The sequence below is a fragment of the Phocoena phocoena genome, chromosome 17 (genome assembly GCF_963924675.1).
Source record: "Phocoena phocoena chromosome 17, mPhoPho1.1, whole genome shotgun sequence".
Taxonomy (NCBI): domain Eukaryota; kingdom Metazoa; phylum Chordata; class Mammalia; order Artiodactyla; family Phocoenidae; genus Phocoena; species Phocoena phocoena.
The window spans coordinates 13,660,585-13,676,520 of record NC_089235.1 but is presented as its reverse complement, the minus strand read 5'-3'; the positions used below and the strand labels follow the sequence as shown (position 1 = coordinate 13,676,520).

The 15,936-nt window shown below is 42.2% G+C and overlaps 1 protein-coding gene across 1 annotated transcript in view; it reads right to left on the bottom strand.

Annotated features, from left to right (window-relative positions):
• Positions 1-12,944, bottom strand: part of PREX2 (phosphatidylinositol-3,4,5-trisphosphate dependent Rac exchange factor 2) — a 284,172-nt gene extending 271,228 nt beyond the window's left edge. The window contains exon 1 of the mRNA XM_065895649.1: positions 12,755-12,944. Within this exon, the coding sequence (XP_065751721.1) occupies positions 12,755-12,895 (141 nt within the window). The 5' untranslated portion in view covers positions 12,896-12,944. The remainder of the gene's footprint in view (positions 1-12,754) is intronic.
• Positions 12,945-15,936: the final 2,992 nt, after the last annotated feature.

Genomic DNA, 15,936 nt, shown 5'->3' with positions numbered 1-15,936 from the left:
AACATCCTGGCTGACTATCTGGATCTCTCCTAACATTTGCTTATATTTTCCTAATGCCACGAAAGTTGAATCTGACCTAAATCCTCAACTATAGAAATGTGTATGTTTAAAATTAAGAATCCATTCAAGTATCAACCTAACTCTCAAATTTTCTGACAGTCCAACTGATCACGTTCCTTATAACTAGGTCACCCTTAAGTACAAGCTAAAAAAAAGGGAAGTAAATCCCAAAGAATATTTGCTACTCTCAAAAAAATTTCACCATACAGAGAAGGTACAATTTATATGTGAGGATTATTAGCTCACTGAAAAATGTACAGGAGAAATGTCAACTTCTCATATTTCAGTAGAAAACTATACTCATCCATCCATAGCATGATTCCCTTTTGGACTCTAAGATTATACAATTATACGGTTGTACTAATTGTCCTTGGTAGAAACTAAGGGAAATGCCCCTATCTAAATAACAGGGCCTATCTATCAAACTTCATTCTGTGACTACCTGAAGGCCAGTTACCTTCCCTCATCCAACCCATCAAAAGAAGTAGGCTTGGCAAACAAAACACTCCAGGAATAATGATCATTTAACTCTGGGGATTCACTTCATTTGTATTTAAATTACATTAATGCTTTCTACCAATGTGATCTATACAATATCCATTGAATGCCAAGCAGTACATACATTTTGGAGACTAGAAGGGGTGTGTGTGCGTGTGTTAAATTGACACTTGTCTCAAATATTTTATGATTTAATCATATATGGAATAAAACATGAGCTATATTTAACGCTATTTATATTTAACGGCTTCAAACCTGCTGTGAAGTACTAAGTAAATAAGCACATAGAGATCCCGACTGACCCAAAAGGAATTCAATTAAACTGAAACTAGTCTCAGTAATAATGTACGTTACCAATGCCAGAGCTAGAGCTGTCTATTTTTTGAAGGTCATTGCACTTCCTCACTTCTGTGAGGGAAACTCCTGACTTGTGGGTAATCTCTGGCTCCTGAGTGCTTGCCCGGCTCTGACCCCTGTCTTGGGTTGACAGTGAGCTTCTGCTGCTCGCTTGCTCTTGACGGTTTGCCTGAAACGAACTACTGTTCCTTCCTGTCTTTTAGCCTCTGTGTACCTCCGGAGTCAACAAGCTCTGTGTCCCGGTCCCAACACCTGTCTTGGTTTTCCTAGTCCTGATTAATCACACTGCTCCCACCATCTAGAAATGCCCAGGCCAGCGAATCACCAGCAACACAATGGATCTGCTCAGAATCCCCACTCTCCCACTTAGGAGCTCATCAGGGTGTCCTCAGGTGTGAGTTACAAGGATATAAGCCTTGAAGGGAGTTGTGAGTTACACAGGAATATGCAGTGCCTGACACGAAACAAACACAGAATAATGATTTCCAGATTATCCTGGGACTTTTTTTTTGTCAGGGGGAGACTTCCAAAAAATTTTTAAATCACACAAAATCTCCAAATCTCTCAAATTCTTCCTGTAGTCAAAGCCAATGGGGGAGGGGGGGGAACCTTTAGGGAACCCTTACAAACATATGTAAAGAGATACATATATAAGATATGAAACGGACTTCTATATGGGCAAGAATATATCGTTTTAAGGTAAAATAATCCAAATGGTATTTTGGTACAATATGTTCTTACAGTAAAGGAATCCAAGAATTAATACAAGTGATTTTCTGAGGAATAAGCCTAAAGTATCACTGACTCCGAAAAGGTGGCAGAGACTACTCTTCGTCTCTCAGTATGAATTCTCCACTTCTTAATTTTAGTATAAAACTCCCCACATCTCAGCTGTACACATGGCTGCCCAACTAGACACTACATTTCCCGGCCTCCCTTGCAGCTGATTCAGCCGTGTCATGTTCTGGCCAAGGGGATGACAGTGCAAGTGATGTGTGGAATGTGTCTCCCACCATCAGTCCCTCTGGGGCTGGAACATGAAAGCGGTTCTGGCAAGCCAACTTCAACCACATGGATACTGGCTCTCTGTCCTACAGACTCTGATTTAGTCGGTCCTAGGGGACAGTGGAGCAGTAAGATAGAAGGACCAGAGAGGTCTCTGAATGACTTGATGGAGCTGAGCTGCTCACTCCCCTGGACACTGTTGGGCAACAGTATTGAAAAATTAAATAACCAGAGCGCCAAGAGAGGATGCAAGAAAGGCATGTTGATTACATACCACTTCCATACGCACAAATCATCCTTCTGTGTTGTTTAAACTACTGTTGTTTGGCCTCAGAGAAAGCAGCTGAACAAACATCCTTATAAATATATATAATAAACACAAAAATTCTGGCCTTCCGGAAAAAGAATTATAAGTACAGCCTTAAAAAAAAAAACTGTTCTTTTTCTAAAGAAAAAAACTAAAATATACCAGTAGAAAAGAAGAGAGCAGAGTTTTAGCATAATCCTGGGAAATCATTGCTGAGCTAGAGAAGATTCATTAAAGAAAAACTACAAATAAATTTTAAATATTAGGATTACTCTGTTTGACAAGACAAAGGCAAAAAAATATATTAAAGTTTGCCAATTTGTTAATAATTTGCATAAATCAATAAGAATTTGGAAGCAAAATGTGAAGTTTCAAAAAAATGACTAGGACAGAGTTAGATACAATAAATACTGATTTATCTTATAGGCCCATTTTTGATACGCTACAGGTTAGATTTCTTTAATAAAGAAACGACTCCTTTTTTGTTCCTCTGTCATCCTCAACATGTGACTTCTATTTCATGGTCCAAAATGGCTGCCCCATCACCTGCCATCAACACCTCATACCAGCCAGGGAGAAGGGGGAGAGTGCATAGTCTTTTGTTATAAAAGAATACCTTAGAAGTTACCCATGCTGCTTCTGCTCACAATCCGCTGTCCAGAACCAGAACCAGGACACATGCCCATACTTAACTGCAAGGAAGGCTGGGAAATGTAGCCTTAAGATGGAAAATCATGCTAAAACTTTTATTACTACAGAAGAAAAAAATAACGGATATTGGAGGTAATTAGAAGTCTCTGCCAGAGATCTCATTATTAAGAGGGACAAGAAAAATTGAGATAAAGGCGTATCTAGAATATTCCAGAAAATGTGTGAAATGTAAAATATATAAATAAAAAATATTTCTATATATATTAAAGTTATACAAAGTAGTCAAACATGACATAGATATACAGTATATAAAATGGAAGTCCCCTTTACTCATAATTTCACCTCTGGGAAAATAATGAGCTATTAAAATAATCTTGGAATGTGTGGGTGTGGGACTAACGTTTAGGTGAAAATAATGTCTTTCCATAGCTCTTCCCCTAGTGTTACTGACAGAAATAAAACTTTGGAATGTGAGATGTCATTTTTGGAATCCTAAGATTTCTTTCTTTGGGGCAATAGTCTCAAATAAGAAAAAAACGAGAATCCAAGGGAGCAAGAAACTAAGGCTAAGTGGAGGCATTACAAGGCACTGAAGGAAAACATCAATGTTTCTTGCATAACCACTGAAAATGTGTCACCATCTATAAAGCCTCTCCTCCTGGCAAGAAGACAAGTTAAATAGATAATTAAACTCACAAAAGTGGCAAAGCAAAGTCAAACATAGATATCAACCCTCATCTGACCTTCTCAGAGAAATGAGGCTTTAAACTGAATAAAAATGCTTACCCATTCATATTCTATATTGCTAGATTTTTCCTATAAACTCAGAAAATAGTTTCATATCAGTATTCTAAATTTAACCAGCTGGAGTCATTTCTTAAGTATTATACCATTTAACCTTTTCAAATGAAGGGCTTGCCTTTTCATGGAAAATATGCATTTAGCATTAATGACAGAACATAATGTCCTTGGGCTCAGATATTCTCCAATGAGATAGGTCCTTTTTTGTACACTATACTTAGCTATACGGCAAGGCTAGAATTAAAAAACAAATTATTCACAGATTCAAAGTCTGAAATCATCTATACTGATCAGAAGTGTTTAAATATCAGAACCTCAACGTATCAATTTTCTTAAAATCACAATCACTGAACTCATGGATCAAATGCAACAGTTCATGAGAATGGGGAAAAAATTAGGAAAAAAATGTTTTTATTAGATGTGTCAAGATTTGAGTGATTTCACTCAAAACCATTGGAAAAGTGACCCAACCACACTTTCAAGCAAAGAAACATTTACTAAGTTGAGAATAATAAAAATGCATCTGTTATGAAAAGTAAATATTATAAATAAGATTTTTAAAGAATTAATAAAAACAAGAACAACTATTTTTAGGTCAAATAGGTTATACCCAAAACTCAAGCATAACAGTCTTATTTGGTATTAAAATATAATGCCAGGTATGGAGTAAAAGAACACTCAAAAGACAAGTACTAAGAAAAACTGTAATCAGACTAAAATGTTGTCAGATAAACCAGTGTTTCTTGTTTAAAAGTGTGCACAATGCTTGCTATGTGCATTAAATGTAATGCATAAATTTTACACAATTTGTGTCATGATTTTAAAAAATGATTATGTCATTATTTCCAAGATTTGAACCTAGTCATAACAGAGGTAATAATAAATCAGGGGAACTTACTTCCCTCTTCTGACTTCTAAATTTGTATGTTGCATTTTAAAAAGTCACATTTCACACTTCACAGTTCACCTACAGAAGCTGATTTAATTTTAGGCCAGCCCTGTGAGATACTATCGAATGTGTTTTCCAAATATGCAAGGAGGCATAAAGAGGCTAGGTGAGGTGCCCAAAGCTACACTGTTTGTAAATTTCAGTGCCAAGCCTTCAACCCTGGGTCATCAGGCCCCCTAACCTAAACCCGTGCTCTATACCGTGCTCTTCACCCCACTGTCCCAATGCAGGAGAGAGAACTGCTGGTGAGCTGTCACAGGGAGATGCAAAGGCCACCCCAGCAGTCTCCGAAAGCTCCAGACTAAAGAAGCAGCGGAATTTTAAAAATATACGAGAGACAGCTTGCTTGTTCTTAGGCTCTGTCATGACGTTTTGCTGTGGGTATGTTCCTTGGCATACCACGGAACATACCAAGTGCCTTCCTTGCCTCCCAGTGCCACGGGGACTCTTGATTTACCAGAAGATTCATCTGACTTCCACAAGGCTCTGCTACAGCTGCTTTAGTTCCCTGTTTTTATCTATCGTCTCCTTCTCCTTGGCTATACTCATCTCCCTCAAACATCCCTAGACAAAAATTATCCCTTTATGTTAATAACCTATTTCTCCCCTTGCATTTATCACCAACCTCCTTGAATAGTTTTTCCATTCGTCTTCATCTCCTCAGCTTCCACTCATGTCATGTCTTCCAGCTCATTCTTAGGCTTCTGCTCACACATGCTCCTGAAGCCAAAACCCTAATGATGTTCTAATTGCCAAATCCAGTGGCCTCTTCAGTCTTCACAGTACCTACTTCTGTAAAACTCTGAGAGTTGAAAGAAACCTTTCCTCTGGCAACCAGATCCTTCCGTGGCCTTCAGGAGATCACTCTCTCCTGGTTCTTTGCTTCAACCTTTGAAAGCTCAGTTCAAGTCACCAGGGCACACTCCTCTTTCCCTAGACTTTAAATATCAGCTCCCTACATCCTACTCTTGGTTAGCATGTTTTCTTCCCTGAATTGCTCCCCTTGTGCCATCTCATCTACCTGATGGCTTCAATATATATGATTAGCTATCAATACTTTGTAGATCTCTAAACTCTTGCCTAAGTTCCAAATTATTATCTTCAAAAATCACAGCAGAATTTGTGGCTCAGCAAGTTGAAAACCAAATTCACTCTTCTCCTCCTCTCCACACTGTTCTGTCCCTTGCACTCCATTTCTGAATGAATGACACACCCCATCCTACCTTCAAACTAGAGGCCACCCTAATGTTCTCCATTCTACCTAAACCTCCACTTCCGAGTGAACGTAAATGCTAAAGGTGCTACCCAAGAAATGTCTTGTGGCTGTTGGGTGTTTGACGTTTTGTGGTTTGGTTTGATGTTGTCTGCGTTTTCTTTGGGTTTAGTTCTTTATCTTCATCATCGTTTCTACCTTAGATCAAACATTCCACAGTTCTTACCCGGACCAGTGAAATGGCAGAAACTCCTAATGGGTAACCAGACTTCAACTTTTGCTCCTCAACCCTGCTGACGGAATTCTCTTGCCAAGAAACATAACTAATCTCAATAAAGACTACTCATTTTAATGTCATCAAATTATAACACAGTATAAATATGCAGATGAAACCTTAAGACTAAAGACACATCCCTCTGTACAGAGAGTCAGTTCTAGCCACGATTAACACTCCAAACATCAGAATTATGCCAAGAGCCCCACTTAATTCACAGTATGTTTACTACAAGAGTCAAGGCATCTTAAGGGCTGCTTCCTGACACCACCCTCATGAATACACATTCAGGCTAAGGACTAGAAAAACAGAACCCAGTCAAGTCAGCCCAGGAGCAGTGCCCAGTCAGGGGGATCAAACAGGAGCTGTCTTAAGGCTTAGGATAAAAGCAGGGCAGGGTCTGCAGACCCTGAGAGCAAGATCACTTTGCTAGGAGCAGAAATCTGTGTTACACAACTAGACGATGTTTGTGTTTTGTGTCGTTTCCGGGATTACTGGTCTGTGCTCCCCTTTAGTAAACAGTAACAACTTTTTGAAGGTTATAACCTGTCCCAGATTAAGATGCGCATGTGGACGACCAAATAGGCAGTGTAGGCTGAGGGCCAGGGAGGTGGCGGAAATAGAGAACGAGCAGAGGGAATCCCAAGGCCAAACGCAAAGACACAGATTCAGGGAATCTTGGCCTGGCAACTTCTTCCCATGAGGGACCCCCTTCCCAGTGCCAACCTTGGAGGTCTCAGACTTGTTTATTATTATTACTTATTTTTTTATTTTTTGGCTGCATTGGGTCTTTGTTGCTGCAAGTAGGCTCCTCTCTGGTTGCGGAGAGCGGGGGCGACTCTTCGTTGCGGTGCGCGGGCTTTTCATTGCAGTGGCTTCTCTTGTTGAGCGGGGGCTCTAGGCACGCGGGCTTCAGGAGTTGTGGCTTGCGGGCTCAGTAGTTGCAGCTCGCGGCTCTAGAGCGCAGGCTCAGTAGTTGTGGTGCACGGGCTTGGTTGCTCCGCGGCATGTAGGATCTTCCCAGACCAGGGCTCGAACCCGTGTCCCCTGCATCGGCAAGCGGATTCTCAACCACTGCGCCACCAAGGAAGCCCTCAGACTTGTTTATCATTAATAAGAGAGCAAGTGTCCCCTCACAACTGATTTCCCATTGGCTTTGGTTGAAGTCAGAATTCTTAAGAATGGAACTCTTCTCAAACTGGCCTGAACTTACCTTATCTCCTACCAAGAACCAAAAAGCATACAGAAGTGTTTATCCCCATTAATGAAGAATGTTTCAGCATCTGGAGCATGTCAGGGCATGCCAGCACCCCCGGGCTGCCGTACCATGGTCACCCTCAACGCGGTTACTCTCTCAGGATGGATCATTCTCTTCCAAGTCTGGCACATTCCTCCTCATCCCTCAGGAGCCAGCTCTATTATCACCTCTTCCCCAAACTTCCCTCGACCCCAGGCTGAGGGCGTCCCTTGATGCCTCCCTGACACTTTGCTTATTACTCTATCATTTCACCTCCCACACGGCATTGTGCTTATTTGGAGACTGAAGGTTCGCACTGCAATGTATGACTTTGAGGGGGATACAGATCAACCCATAACATAAGCCTAAGCATAATGTGTTGAATCTATTTATCTTTCCCTAGAAACGTCCGGATCACGACTGACAGAAGCTGTTTTTGGATTCATTCAAACCCCTTTGTTTGCTCCTGCTTTATTTGTCCGTTTGTTTTCTTGAGCACCTGCTATTTACAAAGCACCGTGATGAGGCCAAGAAAGGCGTACAGAGGAAGTAAATGCATCCCTGTTCTCTCAGAGTTTACCAAACAGAGGAGGGGTTTTTCTAACTGTTTTAACAATAACACAAATCAGAAGGTGGGGCTGTGCTAGGAGATGCCAGGGTGGAGAGCCTGAAGCCACACAGTTCAGCTCCTCCGACCTTTTGTGAGGACCCCTGAAGCCAAACCCCAGAATCCAGAAGCTCTCAGGGGTACCATCTGAAAGAGCTAAGAGATGCACGTACATGAAGCCAAGTCAGATAAGAAATACGCAGTTGCTCAGTGTACACTGTAAAGCACCGTACTATCTCTGGCTGTCGTCACAGAGAATGCAACCTGCTGTCACTGTCTTGAAGCCAAGATTACCATGGGAAGGGCCAAACTGACCAAAGGGAAACACACAGAGAAGAAGCAGAGACTCAGAGACACAGAAAAAGGGCAGAGGAGAATATAATAGAGACAAAAATCAGACACTCGGCATGGCCAACATCTGTGGCTCTGTATAGCAATTAGAGACAGGACTCAAGATTCTGGGGTATCTGAGGTCAAAGCTCAGACAGCTAACAAATTTCTAAATTTTTTGCTTACAAGACACATAGCTCAAAATTTTTGTCTTAATATGCCCATAACGGGGAATAACCATGCTTTCTGATTTGCCAGGAACAATCCCAGTTTACATCTGTTTCCCTGTGTAATTATTAATAGCACACCCCCTTGCACCCTCAGAAGTGTCCCAGTTTAAACAAAAATGATACGATCACCCTGCCTCAACGTCACTTGCCACAGTGAAATGTGTCTACACAATTTTCCAGGCCTGGTGCAAAATTCAAACGTGAGACCTTTTATTCAAAAGGCAAGACAAAAAGTGCTATGAAAGGTACTAAGGTGTAAAGCTGGTTTTTTTTCTTTTGTGTATCTGCTCTGCTCACACCCTGTTGTCCCACCGGACTTCACTTGCAAAGCCCAAGTTCAAAGATAAAATTAGCAAGAATTTCAAGACAGTGATGGCAGAGCATCAAACTAAGCTCGAGGTCCTTCAGAGTGGGTAGCCCTGTGTGACTGTATAAGATGCATCCTTGAAATCGGCCCTGGTTGGTCTTTTCTCCAGAAAACCAGTTACCACCTACGACTGTCCAGACTCTGGACATCAAATACTGGAAATTAGGTCCATAAAATCATTTTTTTGAAAAAAAATGTTTTCGAGTACTCTAATGATTTCATTTCCCAAGCAAAACAAGAACATAAACTCAAACAAATTCCATCACTCTCTACCATTTTATCTACAACCTAAAAATAATGAATCCAGATAACGTCCATGGTCCCAAATGAAAATTTAGACTACAATGAACTGAAATAATAGTGTGTTACAAAGCCTTTAATACCTAGATGCCAGATTTAAATGTTTCTCTTCCTTTTTAATAAATTTATTTATTTTATTTATTCATTTTTGGCTGCACTGGGTCTTCGCTGCTGCGTGCGGGCTTTTCTCTAGTTGCAGCGAGCGGGGGCTACTCTTCGTTGCGGTACGTGGGCTTCTCACTGCGGTGGCTTCTCTTGTTGCGGAGCACAGGCTCTATGCAGGTACTACATGTTTAATTTAAAGCTTCTTATTACATAATACATATGTGCCTGAATGAAACTTAAGTAACTTCCACTATCTATACAGACCCAATGGAAAAAAAACAAAATCCGAAATTTATGGATCATTGAGGAACTGTCCTTAAAAATGGGTGGGAGGTTTAGAAGATGGATGAATTCACTGATTCCTCCATTCCTTCATTCAGTAAGCATTTCTTGAGTACTTACAGTGTCACAAGGACTACACAAAAGTCCAGGGAAACACAGACGAGTAAAATGTGGCCCTGTCCTCAAGAAGCTTCCATTCTAGAAGAATGAGACAAAAGTAGACAAATCCTGCCTACGCCTGCTTTGGTGCCATGGAAGCAGTGACTACAGGGAAGAGTGGGTACCAAGCAGTGAGCACTCCAGCCTGGGCGGGAGGGAGGACGGGATCATGAAAGTTCTACTGAAGGAGATGAAGAGCCTTGAAATGCCAGTAGGAATCCAGCAGGTCGCTGAGTGCCACAGAGGAGCAGAAGAAGAGGCCTGAGGGACTTCCCTGGAGGTCCAGTGGTTAAGACTCCAAGCTTCCAATGCAGGGGACACGGATTTGATCCCTGGTTGGAGAATTAAGATCCCGCATACCGCACAAGAGGCCTGAGAAATCCTGGCACATGGGAAAAGTGCGCCACTCTAAATGACAGCAGCTTCAAGGTCAGAGCCTTGTTCAATCTAGAAGTGTGTGCCTGGGTGGTGACTAGAGAGAAGGTGCATATAGATCATACATATTGATACATCTGGGGGAGGAAAAAGGCAATGTTCACGGACTATCTGAGGGTCGGGGGATGAGCGGGGAGGTGCTCTCTCTTTAAAAGGCCAAAGGTTGGAAATGAGAAGAGAAAGCATCTTATTAAAAAAAAAGTTTTCCCCTCAGGCCATATGATCATTTAATCAAGAGCCATAATACAAATTGTTTGCTTCTTTATGGGCCTGTAAGTAAAAATATGTTCTTGGTAAAACCAAAAATATTTTTTTTCATCTCTGTAATAAAGATGAGAATTACCTTCACCCATACTGACGACTTGAAGCACTGGCAGAAATCAAAAACAATGACTAATCTAACAAATATTTAAATTTGACTTAGGAATTCATTATCCAATTTTTGCAGCAAATTTACCACTGCACTTATTTAATACTACAGGTATTTTTTTTTAAAAAATAACTTCTTTTGTTTGTCTGCATTTCTGACCATTCCCTTAGGATGGATTCCTAGGAAAGGAATTACCAGGCAAAAGGGTTTGAATATTTTTAAAGCTCTTGGTGCATATCAGTTCAGGATAAAATTAAAACTACATTGACTCTATCCACTGAAGGTAACCACATAAAATAGGTGAGAATGAAATGTTGCTATAAATAATACCCCAAAAAAGATATAATGTATTATAAGTAGATCTTAGACTCTGAACGTTTATAAGACTAAAAGGAAGTCAGGGTTAACCCTTGTTTCGGAAGACTTTCAGGCCAATTAGTGTTTGTGTGTGTGTGAACGTGTACACAAAAAATAGCAAATAAAGAAAAGGAAAAGTGGAAGAGTCCATAATTTCTGAATGAGATAAGAATGAAATCATAAAATGATCTTCTTGTAAAGAGTAAAATGCAATTTATTTTATACCTCCCATAATTTTTGACTTAACTCTATACAGAATTACATTATCAATTTTAATAATCAGATGTTAAGATCAGAGGAAAAACTGATGTTTTAAATAAAGATCAACAAATTGGTTTTTAAGGTAGGTTAGATTAGCTGTCTATTTCCGTAATTTAGGACTTTTTTTGCTCAGTATTTTTTCATACACCTCCTGAAAGGAGTAACTAATGCAACCTGAAGAGTCACCAAGATTCTTCAAAAGCCAAAGGACTTGGTCACCAACAAAGTTTCATGAAAGCCAAATCTGAAGCTATGAAAAGTCAAATTTCCTTAAAAACATGCTTTTTTGACATTGCTGCATGGAAGTGTACAACAATTCTATTTATCACCAATTACCAGTATATTCTCAAACACCCATACCTTTCCAAAGAATGTGGCCCCTGGGGGCTCAAGTATATTGATTTTAATCTGAGACGTCAACCAGAAGCCAACCTGTGCATCTCACATCACTTGAGACGGTGTTCTTTCCTTCTTGCCTGAGCCAAGGAGGGAATTTCATGAGTTTCAGCAGACAGCTTACCTCTTTTACAAAGCTGAGCAGGAAGTCTGGCCTTTGAGACATTCCCCTTCAGACCAAGGGGGTATGGAATAGGGTGGTGGAAAGAGGAAGTCAGAAGATTTGAGGGAGATTTTAGCAAAGGCTAAAGGTCCTCAGTCTCTGAATGATGCTCTCCCGCGCATCTGGGCAGAGAGGAACCAACCCTCAGATTCTATCTTTGCAGCGGCGAACAGAAAAAAATTCAACTTTTGAGTGACGTCTAAGAAGTTTCCTTCACTCAGTTTTGCCCCTCCTGGCCCTCACATGAATGAAACATTTTCAATGCAGACTTCCAGTGAGTCAAGCTGAAACTCTGAAACAAAGTTCATGCGAGTTCTACGAAAGCTTGAAGTTGCTGGATGGTTGTTTTATTCTGCCGCTTTCCTGGGCTCAGTGTGAACACGGGACCCGGGAGCTGAACCCACGGGGGCGGGGGATTTAAACAGCCGATTTAAACCCCGGGGTTGGGGTGGAGGGAGCAGACAGTAGGACGAGGATGCGGTGAGCACTACACGTGGCTTTCATATCCAACAGCTGCTGGACATCATAGCCCCGCTGCCCTCCGTACCCCTCACCAGAATCCTATGCTCCAAAGATTATTATAACTAAAGGGACTTCACTGCCATGTAATCTGAATTATGAACTCAAGCTCCAGAAGAAACAGGATATTTTTTTTTTACCTCTAGGTACCTGAATGTAGCAGACAGACTTTAACCACCCTGCCAGAGTCTTCAAACAAAATCCCCGGGAAGGAAGACAAGGGAAAAAATAAAAATAAAAAAATTACACAACGCACTCGAGCAGACCAGGGAGGGGGGTAGAGAAGAGTGAGGAGAGACGGGGCAGCAGGGATTCCCTGAAACACAGCCTTCTCCCACGCGAGCTAACTTTTCGCCCCGGCCACTCGGCGCGTCTCCAGCCATTAAAAACGACCCCCGCCCCCGGCGACCCAGCGTCGGCGCGCGGATTCGGGTGCCCGCGATGCCCGGACGGGTCCCCGGTCCCCGAGCTAACAATGCCGCGCGAGCCGCCCGCGCCCCGTGTCGCCGAGAGCCCCTCACCGACACCAGGAACTCCAGCGTGCCCACGTAGTCGCGCTCGGTCTTCTGCAGCTCGCTGAGCACGCACACGCGCAGGCGGAGCTGCTTCTCCAGGTCCCGGGCGCTCTCGGCGCGGCCGTCCCCGCGGCTCTCGTCGCTCATGGTGGGCGCCGTGCAGCCCGCCGCTGCCCCGGCCGCGCGCGGCCGGCAGGGAAAGTTGCCGCCTCCGCCGGGTCTGAGGTGGGCCGGGCGACTTTACGCGCCGGGTAGAGGCCGGGGCGGGGGCGGAGGAGGGGGCGCCCGCCGGGAGTCGGGCGCGGGAGACTGGGGGCTGTGCCGAGGCCACTCCCTCCCGGGGGATGGGGCTCCCGCCCGGGACCTGCGCACCGCGCCCCGCGGCTCTGGCCTCGCACTGCCGGGGCTGGAGGGGAGGCGGCTCCGGCAGCCCCAGCGGTGACTTGGACGTTAATCAAGTGCTTTGTATCCATGTGACTCCGACCCTTTGCCCTTCGCCAAATCTCAGGAAAAAGGAAGCACAACCCTGGGGAAGTGTGTTGCGTGCCAGCTAACTAAACACACACACGCACACGCACACACATGCACACGCACAGGCAGCGCTGGAGATGGACTTGGAGATTCCCAAACCTAGGAGGACAGACTCCAAGACACAGCTCGAGGGTTGCTCCTGTGACTCCCGCCTATTGTTTAGCTTTCATGTGTTCTGTACAAATCCCGAAAGCAAAGAAACAAATCTCCACGGTTACATAACTCATGGGAACAAAAACAACCATGGTATTGACCCTCCCGTCTTTGAAAAGAAGCACACTGATTTTTGGTTTTATTCAGGCACAAAACAGGTTTGCTTTTAACCCCCCCACACACGCACCCCACCCCCGCCAGCTGAGAATATTTCACAAGGCGGATACCCTCCTGCCTGCACTTGGAAAGACAATTAGCATAATAAATGAAGACACTATGGGAAAGGGACAGCCTGGCCCATACAATAAACTCCAGATACAATAAGCATCATCCTTGCACAGTGCTGTTTTGGAGGGAGAGGTTTTGCATGTCTGTAACTTGTTTTCAACATCAAGATAGAATGTAAATTCAACCAGAGGCAAGAATATTTGCGCCGGTTTTGTTTCTGAGCTGCTAGGATTTAAGACAGTGTCACTAATTGAAAAGACAAAGCTGCTACTGAACGCTCATCAAAAGATATATAGATGCAGGTATAGATACAAATACATAGATGTAGATATAGATGTAGAGTCTTAGGATTTGAAAATGGTAACACAGAGCGTGTCCTGATTTTAATGTTTCTGTTGATTGCCTTTTCTGACTTGGAAACAGAGCCAGGACCTAATGAGCACTGAATATTCCCAATTAATTTAACAAGCAAGCAAAACAATCCATATATATCTTTGTCTTGATACTAACCATGTATATCTTTCAGAGTCATTTTTTCCTACTTAGAACAACTTTAAGTAGGAAAGTTCACCCTAGTGACATTTAAATAAATGGAAGAGTGAGGTTATGAGGCAGAAAGTGGCATGTTCATTTGTGCCAATAGTTAGAAGCATTAACACGACAAAAAAATTAAGATGCTTTCCCCGTTATTCACATCAAAATAATTATCAGGTTTCCGGATGATGTCTTTTCTGGGCATGGTTTGTGATGAATCGCTATACCTCTCTGTAATGAAATCAAGAGAGACTGTACTTTTCTTATATTAAGGGCACAGTTTTTGAATGATGTGTGAGGAGCTGACGGACAAGATGCAATTTTCCTCTTTCTTTTGCGCATGGCTGTTTAGAGGTAGCATGAGCAGAGGACAAATCAGTAAATGTCTTCACACCCTGTGGCAGAAGAACAGGATGAGGCACATTAAAGAGCAGACCTCACAGCACCTAGTAAACAGTAAACAAAAGAAACCAACAGCAGACTTAGGAAACACACACCCAGTAATGAAGGGGAAAATGAGACAGGACTGAACCTTTTCACCATGTACCACAGGCAGCAAGGAATGAATACATTTCCTCCCCCCTAGTCTGCAGCCTTCTCTAACGTAAAAAGTTAAGTAAATAAATCATGTTTTCCATCAGGAGTTCTTCTAGATAAAATAATATTTCTCTCTTACCAACTGTCCCAAGTTGAAGAACTGTTTATGCAATTTTCTTCCATCAAAAAAAAAGTGTCTACACAACCCACTAGAGAATGCTTCACAAAAAAAAAAAAAGGCAATGGAAGCTAGCAGGAAAATATTCATTTAAGTGTACAGATTCAGATTTCTCTCAGAAGTGCTCACGTAGAAATTATTAAGATATTAATAGTTTCTGCTCAGTCTGCAGCATCATTTATAATTAATGAACAGCTTCAGGACACTGTGTAGTGCCTTCTGCCACACACCTCTCCCTGTCTTCTGTAGCCCTGGCTGCAGTCCTTAATTCCTCATCAAAGACTTAAGATCATAAGAAAACAGAGTGGGAGTATCTGGAAACCTTCACTTTGATGGTAAGTAAGATCTTTCATAAACTCTGAATGTGTTGTATCCCTCCCTGCTTCCTCTATTGAAACTTTAGGCTCCGTCTGCCAGGAAAAGGAAAGCAACAACCAAAATGATGGACAGGGTCCAGTTTTTTCCTGAAATACTAATGAGGTTGAAGCATCCCATAAAAAGGAAATGCTAGAAAAAAGGCTGAGTAGTAAACTAGCTCTGCCATTCAATTTATTTCATATGCATGCAGTGGTATGGTTAGAATCTATTATCATACGGTTCAAAGAGCCAAAGCACAGTACACAGTAGCTCTCCTTTGGTCAGGCCCAGAGCAGGACAACTCCTGCACTAAAAGAAAATCTAAGGCCATCTCTTTGCAGGAAGAGGGTCATATTTCAGATAGAGGTCATTTTAGCCTCCTTGCCCTTTCAATACTAGTGTTGGCCCAGGTAAAGTAATAGGTCAAATTTGATGCTGAAGTTCATTAGAAGATAGCAACACTGAAAAAAAATGGAAAGATTGATATCGTGGCAATCTTGTTAAACTGAGAACTCTACACATCAGACTGTTCTTTGTTTACAAGTAAAATTGATTCTGGCATTTCTTGTCTACTCTGGCTTCTGATAGACTATAGATTACACTAGCATAAAAAATATCATGGACACATTAGAGCTATAATAATGTACAATTAAGAGTCCTGGACAAGAAG